This window comes from Staurois parvus, unplaced genomic scaffold (genome assembly GCF_062004578.1).
Source record: "Staurois parvus isolate SC_StPar_1 unplaced genomic scaffold, SC_StPar_1.0 ptg000015l, whole genome shotgun sequence".
Lineage (NCBI taxonomy): Eukaryota > Metazoa > Chordata > Amphibia > Anura > Ranidae > Staurois > Staurois parvus.
Window position 1 is genome coordinate 3,368,938 of NW_028317811.1, and position 20,933 is coordinate 3,389,870.

The 20,933-nt window shown below is 42.4% G+C and overlaps 1 protein-coding gene across 1 annotated transcript in view; it reads right to left on the bottom strand.

Moving 5' to 3' along the window:
• SMCHD1 (structural maintenance of chromosomes flexible hinge domain containing 1) overlaps nucleotides 1-20,933 on the bottom strand; it is a 408,526-nt gene that overhangs the window by 49,673 nt on the left and 337,920 nt on the right. Inside the window, exon 44 of the mRNA XM_089678219.1 lies at nucleotides 9,413-9,483. Coding sequence (XP_089534345.1) covers nucleotides 9,413-9,483 — 71 coding nt within the window. The remainder of the gene's footprint in view (nucleotides 1-9,412; nucleotides 9,484-20,933) is intronic.

The window sequence follows — 20,933 nt, forward strand, 5'->3', positions numbered from 1 at the left end:
AGGTGCGTGACTCTCAACCTCTCAGGTTTAGCATTAGTGAGCTGCTACAGGTCTTGATCAATGACACTGTCAACTTGACCCTCCACATCATTAACCCTTTGATGGGTTGCAAACAAAAGTCCTGCTGTGCAGTTGCCCTCACAAAGTCCTTCCATCTTGAGAGGCTTAACCTCTGCAGCAGCCAATGTGCCCTTGGCTATAGGCTCTTCTGCAGATGCTCCTTCTGGCACAGCAGAAATAATGTCTACCCCACAGTTATACAAAGAAGCCTTGTTAAGGCTAGATAACAGACTTTCTGTCCAACTGTTCTAATTTATCATTTCTCAATATGTTCCATCTGCATTCCAATCACAGGTGCTCTGCAGCACCGATCCATCTGCCCAAGGTGTCACAGAAGAATAGACTGACTTTGCAGCATACGCATTACACACATCACTTTTAATCATAGCTACCTGTGATAATGCAGTCTTAACCAAAACAGGGTGCAATCTCCCAATTTCACCACCTTGCTCTGGTGGCGATTCACACTTCACAGAAAAATTTGCATTAACAAACTTAACAGACTGCACAACATACTCCTATTATAAGGCACAGATCCACACTGTCCCATCAGGGCAGCATCACAGTTGTCCTGTGTAACCTTGGGTTCCAACACACTGATGTCTCTACTGCTCTAGACACTGTTCCAATAGGAGACAACATATCTTTTACTACAGCATTTGAATTGCAAGACACAGGAGTTTTCCCAGCAGCAGCAATAAACTTTCTGTCAACACTTTTATTTTCAGTAGATAACATGGAATTGTTAGGTTTGGTTTCAACAATTGCTTCCGCATTGTACTGGGAACTGCACCAAAGCAAGTCTCTCTTAAGAGAAGACTCTGTGGGAATCTCAACTGGGGTCATTCCTACTTCACAGTGGACTGTCTCAGAACTAGTCCCAGCATTTTTTCCAGCAGAGATAATCCTACCCACATCTCTGTAGGTGTTGCCATCTTTGCCTGGCCAAATTTCTAATGCAACCACAGGATGAAACCGCAGGCCTCCTGAACTCTCTGGCACCCCCTGCACGCTAAATAGGATTTTTATTCCATTTGCAATGGATGACAGCATTTTTTCACCAAATGCTTGGCCATATCCAATGAAGGGCTATGGAATTTTACAGAGCCTTAAAAAAGTATTCATACCCCTTGAAATTTTCCAGATTTTGGTACATGTTACAACCAAAAACGCAAATGTTATTTACTGGGATTTTATGTGGTAGACCAACACAAAGTGGCACATAATTGTGAAGTGGAATGAAAATATTAAATGGTTTTCAAAATGTTTTACAAATAAGTATCTGAAAACCGTGGCATGCATTTGTATTCAGCCCCTTTTACTCTGATACCCCTAACTAAAATCTAGTGGAACCAACCGCCTTCAGAATTCACCTAATTAGTAAATAGAGTCCACCTGTGTGTAATTTAATCTCAGTATAAATACAGCTGTTCTGTGAAGCCCTCAGAAGTTTGTTAGAGAACATTAGTGAACAGCATCATGAAGGCCTAGGAACACACCAGACAGGTCAGGGATAAAGTTGTGGAGAAGCTTAAAGCAGGACTAGGTTATAAATAAAATCCCAAGCTTTGAACATCTCACGGAGCACTGTTCAATCCATCATCCGAAAATGGAAAGAGTATGGCACAACTGAAAACCTACCAAGACATGGCCATCCACCTATACAGAGAGGCCGGGCAAAGAGAGCATTCAAGAGGCCCATGGTAGCTCTGGAGGAGCTACAGAGATCCACAGCTCAGGTGGGAGAATTTGTCCACAGGATAACTATTAGTCGTGCACTCCACAAATCTGGCCTTCATCAAAGAGTGGCAAGAAGAAAGCCATTGCAGTTTGTGAGAAGCCATGTAGGGGACACAGCAAACACGAGGAAGAAGGTACTCTGGTCAGATGAGACCAAAATTGAACTTTCTGGCCTAAAAGCAAAACGCTATGTGTGGCGGAAAACTAACACTACACATCACCCTGAACACACCATCCCCACCATGAAACATGGTGGTGGCAACATCATGTTGTGGGGATGCTTTTCTTCAGCAGGGACAGGAAGGCTGGTCAGAGTTGATGGAAAGATGGATGGAGCCAAATACAGGGCAATCTTAGAAGAAAACCTGTTAAGAGTCTGCAATACATTTGAGACTGGGGCGGAGGTTCACCTTCCAGCAGGACAATGACCCTAAAAATACAGCCAGAGCTACAATAAAAGGGTTTAGATCAAAGCATATTTATGTGTTAGAATGGCCCAGTCCAAGTCCAGACCTGAATCCAATTTACAATCTGTGGCAAGACTTGAAAATTGCTATTCACAGATACTCTCCATCCAATCTGACAGAGCTTGAGCTATTTTGCAAAGAAGAATGGGCAAAAAATTTCACTCTCGATGTGCAAAGCTGGTAGACACATATCCCCAAAAGACTTGCAGCTGTAATTGCAGCAAAAGGTGGTTCTACAAAGTATTGACTCGGGGGGCTGAATACAAATGCATGCCACACTTTTCAGATATTTATTTAAAAAAAATGTTGAAAAACATTTTTCACTTTCCTTCCACTTCACAATTATGTGCCACTTTGTGTTTGTCTATCACATAAAATCCCAATAAAATACATTTACGTTTTTGGTTGAAACATGACAAAATGTGGAAATTTATAAAGTAATGTTGAGTATAGTACCAGCAGATTAATTTTTTGTATCCGAATTTCTAGTATTTATTTTCTAGTAATTATTACTTATGAAGGATTTATAGGACAGAGCTAGTATGTTAGATTGCTCCACAGATGATAGAGTAATGTTAGGATTCTTCTCCCATTGCTTCAGAAAGCATGGGGGAGTTTGTGAGGATTTGGTGACAGAAAGAGTGAATGCCAAAATGGTTCAGATGCCTGTTTTCCACTTTGAATTGGGTTAGGGGAAATGAAAACTCTGTTGACACTGGTAGGGATGGTAAAAAGCGGGTGACCTGTAGTATTTGATGAGGTCCTAGCAAGAGGATATCTGGGTGGAGGACAGCCAGGATGAATGTTTTAAAAAGTGTCTAACACACCACTTATTTCTCTGGCGGAGTGGGAATATATGCCTTGTCATATTGCCAGGGGGTAAATTAGGATTCTCCAAGATAGGGAAGAAGAGGGAAGGGAACAGGGAAGATGATTCATTAGGTCTTGCATGGGAATTGCTGGTGACCAATTACTTGCAAAGGGGTAAGAGATGTGTCTTGTTCAAGTGTCACCTACTGCTTGATCATATTGTGTCTGCACCAGCCTAGGACCCTGGTTAATCGGTAGCAATGTAATATAGTCTGATGACTGGGAGTTCCATGCCTCCTAACTTTTTCAGTCTGCGTGGAATGGTTTGTTTCAAGTGTGCTTGTTTAAAAGACCAAAGTTGTTTATGAGTGAACGCAGAAATCTGAAGTAAGCGAAGTTGAAAATTCAGCACGAAACATAGGTAGAATGGGGCCAACGAAACTGGATTCTGAGATATCTGATTTGGTAGAGGCCCATTTGAATGCAAATATGGAATGCAATGAGTTGCGTATGGTGTGGGAAGATCAGGTCTAAGGCTTCTGATTTCTGCTAATTAATGTGAAATCTGTGATCAGGTTAGACAGAGTGATCTCTGGGTTACTGAAGAAGAAAAGAAGGTCATTTGCACAAGCAGAAACATTATGAACAGGATTCCTGACTTGTATCCCTGAGATGTTCAGGTTGGCTCGTATGGGGCATAGGAAGGGTTCCATTGTCAGGATAAAAATCAGTGATGAGAGTGGGCAACCCTGTCGCATGCCACCCTGATCCTAACCTGTGCTGTGAAAGAAGTGCGAAGCGAACTTACCCAGGTCTGCATATGGTCTTCCAAGGTGATAGAAGGTCCAGTTGACCCTGCTGGAAGTCCTTCTCGGCATCAGTGGTGAGTATTAATTTAAAACCATACATGTAAAGCGCTATCCTTAATGTTCACAAACAACAAACCAATAGGTAATGTCCCTTTAAATCTACAATACACCACATGCAATTTATATTAGAAATAAACAAGTGTCCTTTTTATATTAATATTATAGGTACCTAGTGTGACTCACTGGGAAAAAGAGCACTTGGCTGTCAGGGACTGCTTGAACCGCTACAAAAATATTTACCGGCAAGTGCTAACAGAGATCAGGCCTACGGTTTTGTGTGCAATGTATCAAGTGACAGTGACCCACTGACACTGCACTTGCTGGGGGGGGGGGGGGGTGGTGGTTAAGCATAGGGGCTAAACGCAGGTGCTGGCAAGTTCCAGGGCTGGTTCCGATAACGCTGCATTTTTGGAGACACTCCACTAATGTGAACGCTGGTATAGTATTGATCTGATCAAAGATATTGATCCTTTCAGACACTATACTAGCAATGGAGGTTTATTGTGTATGTGAGCGTGTTCCTGGCAATCAACGCTATCTGGCAGGGACACTAACTGATGCTAACGCTATCTGAAGTCACCAGCAACATTAATACAATGATCAGCAGCAAATAAATCTGTACACTGTACAAAAGACACTGGTGACAGGGCAGTGAAGGGGTTAACTGGGGGGGCAGTCTAAATCGATGACTGATCCCTTGGGGATCAAATTACGCCACCAGCAGGTCAGCCCGCAACAATCGCGGGAGTACGAATCACGTATATATACGTGATTTTGCACACCCATGCCGCCCTGTAGCAGTATTTCTGCTATAGGGCGGTCGGGAAGCAGCTAAATAATGCGTGAAAACACAATGACATCAGACACTATGCCCCACCCATCCAATGTGGCGTTTCGTTACAAATAATTTTTTGGGGAAAAATGCTTCCATTTCCTCTGAAGACATATTTTCACGCATTCACGCTGGTTACTGATGCCGATAACACTGTTTGTTTATTGCAAGTATTGTTTAATGTTTGTTGATTTTGTACATGAACTTTATGCCCTGGAAACCATCCATGTGTGTCCTGTAAATTGCCCATGAGATCCTGGGAAAGACATCTGAGCGGGTTTGGAGCAGGACGGAGCGTGGAATGGTGGTATACCAAGAGTTCTGTGACCTCCTTGTGGTATAGGGGTCATATTACAGGGTAAGGAGTTTTCTGGTGGTGGTGGTTGCTGGACTGGTTTGCTTGCATCCTGGCACAAAAGAATTTGGATCTTTTGTTTTTAGAAGCACTTCTGTGGACTTTATATCACTTTGAATATAAAAAGAAAATTTTTGGGGGGGGACTTTATTTCAAACATAAATTGCATGTGGTGTATTGTATATTTAAAGGGATATTACCTATGTTTGTGAACATTGGGGATAGCGCTTTACATGTATGGTTTTAGGTTATTATTAATATCTGTATGTGGGTATTTAGTTTGGCAGCTTTCCGTTTACATTTTATTTAATGCAGAGTTGTGGTTTATAACACAACACATTTAATACATTGTGGATAGGTTTTTGTGTTTACTGTATTAGCACTGAGTGTTTTGGTTTTTAATTTTGAGTATTAACAATTGTTCTCTCTTTGACAAGGCCAAATGGATAATATTTATCACCTGGTTGGTTTAATCTTTTGCATCCCATGTCAGCATGAACCCACACGGTCCAAGTGCATTATTTGTGGACATGTGATCACTCAGTTCTCAAGCTTAGAGCTTATGAAAGACCGCTGCCGCATATAGCATAGAGGTAAGTATGTTTACTTTTTTATCATACATCTCCATTAGCCTGGGTTCACATATTTGCAGTGCAGTATATCGCATATGCTTCGCACAGGAATTGCACCGCATTCCTGCGCAAATCACATGCGATTACATACATTTTGTATAGCTCTAATTGCACCGCATCCGCACCAAAAAGGTGCAGGACCATTTTTTGGGTCTGCACTAGAATCGGATCGCATGGGTATTCACACCTATGTGATCCGATTCTGCACATAGTACTGCGTTTTGTGGACCGCTTTCAGGGTGTTGCTAACTTAACATACACACCTGCAGCGGTTAGCATGAACGGGGTGTGATTCTGATGCGGTGCGGAATTCGCACAGAAAATGCTGCACACCGCATCAGTGTGAACCAGGGTTAAAGGTGACAGGCAACATAATCCTCTCTGACCAGGAACCTATCAGTGGGTGGCCAGTTGCGAATGCCAATGATTTATTAGGATCTTGTCAATATGGGAGTATTAACCATGGACTGCAGAGTGGTAAGAGTAGTTCCTGTTGGCAGGATGGTGATTTTGCCAGACATCTGCAAATTGGTGGAAATATAGAATCAGTTTAATACATTTGCAAGCTGGGCCAGAAAAGTGGGAGGTTTAAGAATCTAAGAACAGGTTGAAGTCAGCACCTACAACTGTAATTCCTTCGGAGAAATTGCTATTGTTTCCAATGTAGATTCCGGGAATTAAATTTGGTTATGATTAGGAATGTACATTATATCGGCCTCCACTATCTTAGTGTACAGTCCAAGGGACCATGTGTACAAAAAGGTTAATTATCCCCCCTATTTTTCTCGTAACTGAGGTATAAGAATGAAATTACATGGGGTAGTGTGTCTCATAAGGAGGGGGCTTTGCCTTGAGTAAAGTTTGCTTTCTAGAGAATGTCTACTTGGGCATTTTCATTTGTGAAGGTCCGTTTAGGTCAGGATCAAGGATGTTGAGGCCTCTAACAATGAAGGAAAATGTTGTTTGACATGTTTCAAATGTTTTGGATGGGGGATAGTGGAAGATAAGAATAGGGTGGTCATGAGAGAGTAAGGATGCTGTGATGGAAAGGACGAAAGGATGGGGAGAGGAAAAGGTACTGGAAGATGTTTAAGCGGTAGACTGGGTCGGGCGGGAAGCCATATGCCCCTGGCCAGACCAGCTGGTGACCAGGGTGAGTGTTGGCCCTCGTGAATGGTGTTGGCTCTCGGAATAGAGTGTGCCCACAGTGCAATGCTGTACCTAGAGATATACTTTCAACCCATTAGGGAGATTCATTACAACTGGTGCTTACAAAATCTGGTGCAGCTGTGCATCTAACCAGTCAGCTTATAACTTCAGCATGTTCAGTTAAAGCGGAACTACACTGCATCTGAGCACCACAAACCAAAAACCTATTTAATTCACTTTTAACATTCAAAGCAAACACACCCACTCATCGATGTCTCCATGCTTTATTTAGTTAAGAAATGACTTTGAAAAACACCCCTTAGCATTTCTGGCCGTGGCCATTTTGAGAAGGGCAGATGATTCATGTAGCATTTACTTCTTGAAATCCATTTGACTCTAGCTCAGGCATGCAGGCAGGAGGGTGTGCTTACCTAAGAACACCCCTCCTCCCCTCCTGGGATGCATGACATCATTGCCTAGGCATAGAAACCAGAAAGTAACCGAAGAAATGTAAAAAAAAGTTTAAAACAAGTAAATATAATATACCTTCCTGTTTATTTAATAATGCTAGCTGCATTAGGATTAAAAATAGTCAATGTTGACAGAGAGGGAAGGTCTGCTTTAAGCTTTGACAATAAAATCTAGAATGTATGTGTATACATGTGTATATAGATAGATATATATATATCCATATCTATATAGATATATATATATCATGGCCAAAAATATTGGCACCGCCTGTATTTCTGTCGGGTAATGCACCACGTTGCCCAAAAAATTGTTGCAATTACAAATGCTTAGGCATTCGCATGTTTATTTCTTTTGTTTGTATTGTTATGACACAAAAAAGCGGAAAAACAAATAAGGCAAATCTGACACATTCCATGTAAAACCCCCGAAAATGGAATGGATAAAATTATTGGCACCTTTTCAAAATTGTAAGAAATAATTGCATTCCAGGTTTCTGATGCTCCTGTAATTTGTAATTCAACTCACCTGTATCAATTAAAAAGTACTGACAACATAGAAATCACACCAGCAACCAATTAAAATGGTGAAAAACGGACTCAACCTTTCTGTTTGTCTGTGTGCCACATGGAGCATGGAGAAGAGAAAGAGCAGCAAAGAATTGTCTGAGGATTTGAGAACAAAAATTGTGGAAAAGCATGGACAATCTCAAGATTACAAGTCCATCTGCAGAGATCTTAATGTTCCTGTGTCCATGGTGCGCAACATTGTCAAGAAGTTTATAGCCCATGGCACTGTAGGTAATTGCTCTGAATGAGGACAAAAGAGAAAAACTGAACAAAGATTGCAATGAAGGATTGTTTGAATAGTGGCTAAAGAACCTCGATCAACTTCCAGACAAACTCAAGCTGACCTTCAGGCACAGGGTACAACTGTGTCAGCTCACATTATACATCACCATCTGAATGAAAAGTGGTGATATAACAGGAGACCCAGGAGGACTCCACTGCTGACATAGAAATAAAACAGCCAGATTGGAGTGTGCAAAAACTTACCTGAGGAAGCCAAAATCCCTTTGGGAGAATGTGTGAACAATCACAGCTTTTTGGTAAAGACAATCATTCTGTTTTCAGAAAGAGCAATGAGACCTTTAAAGAAAAGAATACAGTTCCTACAGTCATAGTGGAGATTCACTGATGTTTTGGGGTTGCTTTGCTGCTTCAGGCTCTAGATGTCTTAACTATGTGCATGGCATTATAAAGTCTGACTACCAAAGACTTCTGGTGTGCAATGTAGGGCCCAGTGTCAGAAAGTTGGGTCTCTGCCAGATATCAGTGGTTTTACATCAGGACAATGACCTAAAGCACACGTCACAAAGCACCCAGAAATGGTTTAAGACAAAGCGCTGGAGAGTACTGAACTGGCCAGCAATGAGTCCAAATCTTAATCCAATAAAGCACCTGTGGAGAGATCTCACAACAGCAGTTGGAAAAAGGAACCCTTCCAATCTGAGAGACCTGGAGCAGCTGGCGAAAGAAAAGTGGTTCAAAATTCAAGTAGAAAGGTGTAAGAAACGCATTGATGGTTACAGGGAGTGATTTATTTTAGTTATTTTTTCCAACGGGTGTGCTACCAAATATTAAGCTGAAGGTGCCAATAATTTTGTCCAGTCTTTTTTGGAGGTTTTGCTTGGAATGTGTCAGATTTGGCCTTTTGTTTCTCCACTTTTTTGTGTCATGCCAATACAAATAAAAGAAATAAACATGAGAATGCCTAAACATTTGTAATTGCAACAATTTTCTGGGTGAAGTGGTGCATTATCTGACAAATGCAGGGGTGTCAATATTTTTGGCCATGACTGTATGTATGTGTATACATATTTTTTCAATATTTAAAAACATACATTTAAGTATGACCAAACCCCAGCATGTTGATACTATTCTCATCTTGCCAAATGTCTCTTGGCATATCCTCAAACCTTGAAATGGGAACATTCTCAATTTATACGTGCTAAAGACAAAGGTGCTCACCTGTTTTCTGTATTCATTAGCAGCTTCTAGATTATCCAAGAGTATTGTATCTCCTAAAAGCATTCCAAAAACTAGAAAGAAAAAAAAATCACTTTCAGGTAGGTTAGTGTGAGTAACCCCAAAGCTGTTTAAAAGTTATGTTATACCTAAAGCCAGTTCCCATTATTTTATTGCTCTGTGGTGTGATATAGCCCCATTCCAGCTTTTGCTTAAATTGTCAAACTAGGAGGGCTACAGGCTTTTTGATAATTCGCAAAGAACATTGGGGTAGACAAAGCCATGATCAATGCCAAGGCATTATTCAAAAGTTTTAATGTGAACATTTTCCATGCAGTCATTTGAAATCAGGAATGTTTGTGCACATTTCAAGATGTGAACATGTCATTCTTTTTGTATGGTTTAACCTCTTCACGCTGGCCGAACGCAAATGTGCGGCCTCACGGCGTCTGGACCTAGATGCCGAGCGGCTGCACATTTGCGTTCTATTAAAAAAGGACATATGTGCCTAGAGAATGTGCCCTGCGCGGAGTCCGGTACTCACGGAAAGGTGCCGATCTCCTCTTTCAGTCGGGACCTTTCCCGATCATGTGACAGCCGTGACAACGCGTCATATGACCCTAAACCCAGCCACGACTCCTGGCTTCTGAAACTCTTAAAGGGCTGGGATGCACCGGCGTGAAGGGGTTAATATGCAATGGCTTAAAAAATCCCAAGTGCTTGAAGAAAAATCTTTGTTCTATGTGGGGACATTTAACCACTTGAGCTCCAGAGGATTTACCCCCCTTAATGACCAGGCCTCTTTTTGCTACTCGGCGCTGCACTAATTTAACTGATAATTGCGCGGTCATGCAATGCTGCACCCAAACGAAATTTACGTCCTTTTTTTCACACAAATAGAGCTTTCTTTCAGTGGTATTTGATCATCTGTGCACTTTTAATTTTTCACGCTATAAACAAAAAAAGGCCAAACATTTTGAAGAAAAACAATATTTTTTACTTTCAGCTATAAAAAATATATAGTAAACTCAAAGTTGGTTATAAATTTAGGCCAAAATGTATTCTGCTACATGTTTTTGGTAAAAAAAAATCCCAATGAGTGTATATTGATTGCTTTGTGTGGAAGTTATAGCGTCTACAAACTATGGTATAAATACTGCAATTTACGCCATTTTTCTGCTATACAGCTCTTCGCTAGTTTAACGGATAATTGCGCGGTCATGCAATACGGTACATAAATGAAATTTACATCCTTTTTTCCCCCACAAATTGAGCTTTCTTTTGGTGGTATTTGATTGCCTGTGCGGTTTTTATTTTTTGCGTTATAAAAAAAAAAAAAAGGCTGACAATTTTGAGGAAAAAAAAAACAATATTTTGGACTTTTTGCTATAAAACATGTCCAGTAAAAAAAAAATGCAAAAATCAAATTTAGTCATAAATTTCTGCCAAAATGCATTCTGCGACATGTCTTTGCTAAAAAAAAAAAAACAATACGTGTAAATTAATTGGTTTACGTGAAAGTTATAGCGTTTACAAATGGCGGGAAAGATACTGGGATTTTTAGGTTTTTTTTTTTTTATACTAATAATGGCGGCGATCAGCGAATTATGGCGGCGATCAGTGACTTATGGCAGCAACCAGTGACTTATGGCGGGACTGTGGCGGACATTCTGACATTGGGGGGTACTGACTTGGGGTCACTGACATCCCCAAAAACACTAATACAGTGATCAGTGCAAAAAAAAAAACAAAAACCACTGACACTGTACTAATGGCACTGGGGAGGAAGGGGTTAACTTTATTTTGCAGGGAAGGGTTATCTGTGTGAGGGGGAGTGTTTTACTAGGGGCGGGGGTGTGTGCTGCACGGGACACCGATGATCGAGAGAAACTCTTCTTTCTCGATCAGCTTGTCCTCGAGCTGTCAGGAAAGTGACAGACAGCACAGCTACTGCAGCTGTGCTGTCTGTCACTGTTTGCCGCCGATCGCCGGGAAACAGCCGGTAAGGACCGGCTGTGACCCGGCGACTGACATCCGTGGCGGTGATCGGCGGGACAGATAGGGCGGCGGCGCCGCGCCTCCTATCTGTTTACAAAACACACGTTTTAAAACGTGGTTTTGCCTGCCCGTGCTGCCCTGCCGCCGTATTTCTACAGTGGCAGGGCGGCAAGTGGTTAAAGTGAAGGTGTATTGTGTATGTGAGCGTGCTCCTGGCAATCAAGGGGTTAAATGTGATGATTGGTGTACTGGCGATGCTATCTGGGAGGAATGCTGATGCCAATGCTACCTGAAGTCGCCGGTGACACTAATACTAAAAAAAAACCTGTACACTGTACTAATGACACTGGTGACAGGGCAGTGAAGGGGTTAACTGGGGGGGGGATATGGGGATTAAATGTGATCTATATGTGTGTTTACTGTAACTGTGCAGTACTTTTACTCATGTGGATCTTTCTTCTCTCTCTGGGACAGAATGTGCCCAGAGAGAGAAGATTGCATCATTTCCTGTGCCTGTGTAAATGTAAACACAGGTACATGATGATGTCCGATAGGGCAGGGATCAATCAGCAGATCCAAGCCGAACATCACTGGCCTAAATCTGTTGACTGATCGGTCAGGCACCAAATCACGTATTCCTGCTATAGGGCGGACTTAAAGCAGTTCATTTCATAATCATATAAATATAAATCGATCTAACTGTGCAAAAAACTGTATTAAAAAAAAACTGTGTGTAATCAAAGAAATAAAGTCTTTTGATAATAACAAAGTGCTCTAGAAAAAAAAGTTAATGCAAAAGTGCAAATTTTTTCATTGAGGTGTATCCCAAATTGAACTGAGCAAAGTGATGTGCCAGATTCAATCCACTAGACACTCCAGAAGGCAATAGACTCATCTTTAGTTTTGACCCCTTTAATAATAAACCATTGAAAAAGCACAGGTACACAATTATTTAAAATCTGGGAAAGATGCTCAAACCCTACCCTATGCATTTTTCCCTCAATAGACCTTGTCCTATCACAGTGCTTAAATTCCTCCCAAAGGATTTCATCTCCAACTGACTTTGTCCTGACAAAGGACATTAGAGACAAAAACATGTAGGATGTGGCTTGTCATCGTACACGCTTGGGACCACACATGGGCACAACACTAGGAAATGCTGGTGCGATATTCCAACACAGGATTAATCATTCTGTCCTTTGTGCTGGGTGATAGCATTTCCTATGTAAGTGGATATTTATGTTTAATTTGGTGTGTTTAACCCCCCTTAGAACTGGCTGTTGTATTACTACTCACTGTAATAAGTGGTCATCTTTAAACAACTTTTTACTCTGTGCTTACATGTGCCCCTTAACACAGCAACTGCGGTTGCTTCTGTGATAGTGCAGACCACAGAAAGAAAGTATAAAGGCAATGAAATTGGCTCTGTACTATGCGATTGCTGCGAAGGATCAGAGCTCTCAAACCGGTCAAGAATGCCTGGGATCTGCTTAATAAATGACATCACAGACTTTAAATACAGAGCCAAAGAAACAGTTCTGTACCTTGTAATTGCCGTGACCAATCACAGTGAACAAAAGTGCAAATGCTAGTTGCCATGACCAGCCAGCCCTCCCCTTCCTGTGACAAGCACAGCTGCAGCCACTGTTAAGCAGGATGTATATACGTATTGAAATCTGGCTGGTTTAGCAGAAATCAAGCACATTTCGATGTGTGTGTATCCCTTTCTGTTTACCAGAGGCTGATTGTTAGACCAGCTTCTGTCAAACAGTCTTGTTGGAAAGCCAGCATTCCATCAGCGTGCGCAGCCAATGCAGACAGCAGCGCTGATCTGTGCATTCTGACAGGGGGAGATCTCTGCATCCACATTGCTTTTGTGGATGCGGCGATCTGTGAATGTTTCCACTGGTTAAATTAAAAAAATAAAAAAAATTGCTTACCGTTTGCTGGTCACAACCAGCATCAGTTTGTACAGTTGGCTATGAACAGCAACACTGGCCCGCTGGCTGTTATGAGCAAAGAGTACTTATGCTCAAGTCCAGATTTTAGGAAGGCTATGATGCAAGGCACGGAGTAACCTCTGGGGTAGAAGTGCCTGCGTTCAATCCAGGCAAGGAAATTTACCAGGTATAATATTAGATTTGGTAGTGACCTTTCTTGCTCTGCAATGTGGGAATGACAACATTAGAGACTACTCTGTCCTTCAAGACCTGGGCATTAACAGCCAAGTGGTTAACACCAGATATTGAAGCAGGATGGAACAGGGGTCCCCGGGATAGAGGCCAGGGGTTTGTTCCAGAGGTAGGAGTATATCTGCATAGCAGGTTCTTCTGGGCCAGTTTGGGGAGAATAACTGGTTCCTTCCCTTGCTCTATTTTGCAGAGCAGTCAAGACAGAATTCACACTGGGGAAAGGCATAAATTAAAGAAACGGAGCCCAGAGAAATATGGGAGCGTTCAATGCAAATGCTAGAGGATCCCTGGTCCTGGCCAAAAACAGAGGTAACATGTTGTTGAATCTGGAGGCCAGGATATCCACATTTGGAGTCCTCCATCTGTGACATATCAGGCTGAAGATGTCTGGATGAAGGCCCCATTCCCCTTGTTCCAGGTGGTGACAGCTGAGGTAACAACTCATCTAGGTGTCCACTCCTGGGAAGACTACAGCAGAGATCTTAGGACAGTGTTTCTATGTCCATGAGATGATCAGGCTTGGTGATTAACCAGTTCCCACCGGGCCTATAGTAAAATGATAGCTGAGTGGGACTCTCGTCGATCCGGGTGGACGTCATCTGAAAATATGTAAAAAATACTGATCACTTCCCCAGAGTAGTGCAATGTTACTATGGTAACATTATATTACTCTGGTCACAGTGTTTATATAAAAAAAAAAATCATAAGGAAATTAATGTAAAATCCATTTCTCTGAGTTAATTGATGGACACAGCCTTCATGATCTTGACCGTAGGGTTATAACGCCACTTCAGGAGTAGGACTAGGCACAAGCACAGCACCGCCTATGGAGAGTCCTAATCCCCACTCTGCGATAGGCAGCTCAGTTTGTTATAAAGAAGTACAATAAAAAGGAGGGGTGGGAGCTGTGTCCATCAATGAAGGCCGAGAAAGGGATTTTACAGTAACAAAAAAAGTTTTCTCTTTCATTCACTGACGGACACAGCCTTCATAATCTTGACCGTAGGAACATACCAAAGGAGTGCCATAACAAGGGGTGGGAGCTCAATAAGAAGAAAACACACAACCACCCACAGGAACCCCCCCATAACAGGCCTCAGAAAACCTCAGACAACAGCCTGCAAAACCGTGTAGCCAAAACATGCATCCAAAGATGCCAGAACATCAACTTGGTAAAAGTGTGCACAGACGACCAGGTAGCCACCGTACAAACTTGAGATACGGACGCCTGATGACGGAACATCCAGAAAGCACTAATCGCCTTGGTAGAGTGTGCCGTGACGGGGAAGGGAGGCACCCAACCCCTAATTGCATTAGCCTGGACAACCGTCTGTCTGATCCAATAAGAAATAGTGGCTGAAGAAGTCGACAGACCCTTTCGTGGACCGTCCACAATCACAAAGAGCGAATCCGATTTCTGAAAGGGGGTCGACCAAACTGTCAAACCAGTATTATAACTCATCATAAGTGCAGCGCCATGGCAGTTACAGATCAAACAGATGGCAGATTCCTTGGCTGAAAAGGATAGGAGGGTTTAGTTCTGCTTTAACTGCCTCCAGCAAGAAGAAACAGGAACAGTGCTGGAGGCAATTTACAGCACACACTAATTTTGGTTGCATAATTATTAGTGTGGAAAGTATGTTCCTTGCTAAAGAACATTATTTTTTATCAATTGTTATGAGTAAAGTTCCACTTTAATATAAGCTAGTCAAAATAATGATGCAGCGCTATACATATATATCTAATTGGTGGATATGAAAAACCACCCAATACCTGAAAACATAAAGCAACATATATAGCAATATCAATAAAGTAGATCCTCTTTTCTGTGTTAGATCTGACCAGATCTATTAGGTGACTTATAAGTGGTTAGCGGTTCAAATAAGAGGTTCAATGGTGAACCCTAACAAGTGATAATACCTATACCCCACCAGGGGATCAGCCCATTCAGAGTAAAAGTGAAAAAAACACAGTGAATCCCTATATAGGGATATATGCTACCACATATAAGTGATTAGTGTAATGAACCATATTAATTGTTAAACCACAAATATTGGGCAATGTCCATAATGAGCTGACATAATCATACGTGGCACAAGTAAACAATAATGACTTTCAAAGCGTGCTCCTGTGCTGGTGCAAGTGGTGAATGGTAATCCTAAACGGCAGGCATGCCCGCTCACCTTCCATCTGTGACCCACAGGGGCCAAAACGCCTTTCGGATCACTTCGGATCCTGCACGCAGTCTCTAAGATAGGTTCCACAGCCCCTACTGGTCTCTCCTTCACTCTGTTACTCCTCCATACACAGGTGACAGTGTATATGCCCATATATGCACATCATGTTGGAATCATACAATGATAAAACAAAGATCCTCCATAGTGCAACACTGTATATTTATTGTTAAATAAGGTAAAAACGCCAAGTGTCAACTCACATTTAAGCAGATAATAACAGGCAATTCACACCACTGTACATGGGTGTACTGGATGCACTCTGGTGTACTAAGATGGCGCTCACCGAAAGTGCATCACCACGCCTCATCTACGCGTTACGCCACGCCCACGTGGCTTACTACTTTATTGATATTGCAACATATGTTGCTTTATGTTTACAGGTATTGGGTGGTTTTTCATATCCACCAATTAGATATATATATATATCGCTGCATCATTATTTTGACTAGCTTACTGTATTCATTCAAAGGTGAGGATTGGATGTCAGCTGCTGTAGTTTAGGCCTTTTAACCTTTAGCAGCGCAGGAGGACTTTAACATAATATTTTGTGCCACTTAATGTAAGTCACAGGCATGGCCTTGTCTGTTTGCACCCTGATTTGGTATTCCTGAAGAAATGGGGTCCAGTGGTGCAGAGTCATTTTTACTGCTCTGAGCTCCAAGATGTTGAAGGGAAGCTTGGCTTTCTTGGTGAACATGTTCACTGGAACCCTCTTTCCTAGCCTGAGAGGATGGCATCTGTTATTACCTTGCATTGGTATGGAAGAAGGGACTTCCCCATTGTCTAGACCAGGGGTGTCAAACTGACGTCCCTCCAGCTGTTGCCAAACCCAAGAGGTATTGCTAGGCTGACAGTTGCAAGCATGACTGCAAAAGGCAGAGGCATAATGGGACTTGTAGTTTCGCAACAGCTGGAGTGCCGCCAGTTTGACACCCCTGGTCTAGACTATTTGGAAATCCAGGTTACGGAGGTCCTTGCTTGGCTGGACAGAATATTAGGGATGTTGGTGGAAGGAGTGTGTTTGTTTCATGCCAACAAGATGTTGTGTTGGAGGCCTTGAATGGAATAGGATGAATCAACGAAGGAGGCCACCATGAGGCCCAGTATTGAGAATCTCTTGAAGGATGTCTGTGTGACCGTAAGGTCCAACCGCAAGATCTTAGAGAGACTATAGAAAAATCTATACTTGGAGTGTGTCTAGAATGACGCACATGTATTCTAGGCGGTGAGAAGGTTGGAGAGAGAATTTTTGAAAACTGATTAACCAACTGAAAGTCTGAATATTCCTATTGAAATTTGCAGATAGGTGGAAAACAGTCCTTCACAACAAGGTTGTCTGCAAACCCTGTGATCCTAAAGGTCTGAGTTCTTAAGAGGGCAAGAAGGGGTACAAGCACCTTTATGAATACACTGGGGTTGAGGATTGGCCACAGGGTACTGCGGAAAACTGTAAGTGTTTGCCTCCTATTGTAAAGTGCAGAGAGCGCTGAGGTAGGTAGATAGAAATATGCAGATATTGGATGTCTACAGATGCTAAATATTCCCCTTTCATCAGAGAGGCAATAACTGGCCTGGAGGATTCTGTATACAACTTTGTTTAGGGATTTTAAAACCAGCGTAGGATGAACACCCCTGTGGGTTATGGGTACTGTGAATAGGTTCCTTTGAACCTGTCCCCCAGAGAGAGGTACTGGAAAGGGTGACCCTTGCCTGAACAAGAGATGGTTTAGGTTGCACTGGAAATCTGACTGTCCTTCAGCAGATTTTGGTTGACTTGAGTGGTGGGTACTCTTTTAAACTCTAATTTATACCCCTATTAAATACACTTGCCGGTTATCGGCAGTACTTTCCTCACATTGTCACAGCATGAGGAAAGTACTGTAGATGACTGGCAACTGTCAAAGCAGACATCTGCACTGATAATCAGGGCACTGATGTGCAGCCCCAAAAGGGCCCAACAGTGCTGCCCATCAGTGCCCAAAAGTGCTGTCAATCTGTAAACGTCAGTTCCCTTCACTGCTACCTATTAGTGACCATCAGTGCCGCCTCATCAGTGACTCATCAATGCCCACCAGTGCCACCTCCTCAGTGCCTATCAGTGCAGCCTCATCAACGTACTTCAGTGAAAGAGAAAACATTTGCAAAGTTTTATAACAGAAACAAAGAAAACATTTTTTTTCAAAATTTTTGCTCTTCTTTAGTTTACAGTGCAAAAAATAAAAACCCAGTGGTGATTAAATACCACCAAAGAAAGCTCTATCTGTGTGACAAAAATTATAAAATCAGGTACAGTATAGGGTACAGTGTTGCATGACCATGTAATTGTCAAAGTGCGACAGCACTGAAAGCTGAAAACTGGCACGGGCAGGAAGCGGGTAAAAATGCTCAGTAGGAAAGTGGTTAAAGAGCATACATGTGAGGCAGCTTTTACAATTAATTTGTACTCCTAAAATTAATCCACCTTCACGAAGGCATTCTTTATATCCACGTGTACCTCAAAAAGAAAAAATTCTTCATAGTGCATTAGCCCATGGACATAAGGGAATACAGTATCCACCCAGTGCTAATAAACTGTCTAACCACTCAGTGTCCACTTCTAAGCGGCTGTATTAACCCCTTCATGCCGGCGCCTCTTGGCCCTTTAAGAGTTTCAGAAGTCGGGAGGCAGGGTGGGGTTTAGGGTCATGTGACTGCCGTGACGCGTCGTCACGGCGGTCACATGATCGGGAAAGGTCCCGATCGAAAGAGGAGAACGGGACATTTCCGTGAGTACCGGACATGTGTGCTGGGAGCGCACAGGGCGCGCGCTCTTGGCACATATGTCCTTTTTAAATAGAATGCACATGTGTGGCCGCTCGGCGTCTAGGCCCAGACGCCGGGGGGCCGCACATTTGCGTTCAGCCGGCATGAAGAGATTAAATACCCTTACCCTATCAACACTTGTAAATGACTTTAAATCTCATAGTAATCCACAAAACTGGTGCTCCAAGCCGTTCTTTTCTGCCATCAGTATTACCTCCGAAAAAACATATAGTGCAATATCCAAAAGTGCTCCCCTTCTTCACAGCATTAGTGTAATGTGAATCCACTCCCCATCACCTTACACACCATGCACCTTACCAGACTAAACACTTCCACAAGCATAAATGGCTCCCCTCATCCGATAATCCCAGCCATGTTCAATCTCCATATGACATCATGGCATGGGTCAAAAACAAGATCCTTATAGTGTAAGTCTTAGAAAAGGGTTTAGTTTATTAAAATTATGCTTACAATCAAGACAATATTAAAAACGCATTGTCCTCCATAACAGGGAACATGAATCCTCAGAAAAAATGTCAATCAGTGAATAAACCTCAATCAAGATGGCCGCTCTGTAACTTCCGGTCTATGTCTAATGTCACGTCCTAGACGCGTTTCGTCACTTCCGACTTCTTCAAAAAGGGAACCCTTGTTCCCTATTATGGAGGATCATGCATTTTTAATATTTTCTTGATTGTAACCATAATTTTAATAAACTAGACCCTTTTCTAAGACTTTCTACACTATAAGGATCTTGTTTTTGTGGAAGTGTTTAGGCCGGTAAGGTGCATGGTGTGTAAGGTGACGGGGAGTGGATTCACATCACATTAATGCTGTGAAGAAGGAGAGCACTTTTGGATATCCTAAAGAATATTGCACTATTATATGTTTTTTTCGGAGGTAATACTGATGGGAGAAAAGGGCGGCTTGGAGCACCAGTTTTGTGGATTACTATGAGATTTAAAGCCATTTACAAGTTTTGATAGGGTAAGGGTATTTAATACAGCTGCTTAGAAGTGGACACTGAGTGGTTTGACACTATTACCAGTAGCACTGGGTGGATACTGTATTCCTTTATGTCCATGGGGTAATGCAATATGTAGAATTTTTTTCTTTTTGAGGTACGCATGGATATAAAGAATGCCTTCATGAAGGTGGATTAATTTTAGGAGCACAAATATCATTGTTTTGAGAATATCACAGACGCCAAGAGATTGTTATCTTGACTTTGGACTTTCGGGGGAGAAGGTAGAACTGTTTGCGTCTAGGGTGGCATATTAATTATTTTAGGATTGTAATTTAGGTTTGGGTAAACCGAATTCTGTGATTGAACTTTTACAAGTAGCTTCAGCTGTCCAAGCTTGTGTTGCCATGGCTATTGTAAATTAACCAAAAAGATACAAGCAAAATATGGCTTTTAGTCATAAGATTCTGTGGATGTGGACAGAAATCAGAGCCATTCTGGTCATGGCTTGTTCTAGGGTGGGTGTCGGCAACCCGCGGCTCCAGAGCCGCATGCGGCTCTTTTTCACCTTGGCTGCGGCTCCGGAGCACACTGCCCACCAGGTGACAGGCAATAGGGCAGCAATGGGCAAACTACGGCCCGGCGGACCTTTTAATCTGGCCCGCGGAGCTAGGCTCCCGCTAGGCTCCTCTCACAGTCCACCCTGAAGACCGGTGTAGCATGAAAATCTGTCTCCTATGAGGATCTGTCCCCCTCGACGTATCTGCGCATGTGCTGGAGATCGCCGATCGGCTGCTAATGCCTGAAACTGGCACATGCGCAGATACGTCGAGGGGGACAGATCCTCATAGGAGACAGATTTTCATGCTACACCGGAACGGCGCGGGAACACGGCGAGAGGAACACGCGGAGCAAAGGTAAGTGAATTGACACAGGGGGGACTTGGGGACTTAATATGGGGGATGAATTAATATGGGGGATGAATTACTATAGGGGGGATGAATTACTATATGGGGGATTAATTACTATATGGGGGATTAATTACTATGGGGGATGAATTACTATATGGGGGATGAATTACTATATGGGCGATGAATTACTATGGGGGATGAATTACTATATGGGGGATGAATTACTATGGGGGATGAATTACTATATGGGGGATGAATTACTATGGGGGATGAATTACTATGGGGGATGAATTACTATATGGGGGATGAATTACTATATGGGGGATGTATTTTCAGTTTTAAAAATGTGGCTCTCAAAATAAATTTCAATCATGGTTTTGGCGAGATTTGGCTCAGTTGAAAAAAAAGGTTGCCCACCAC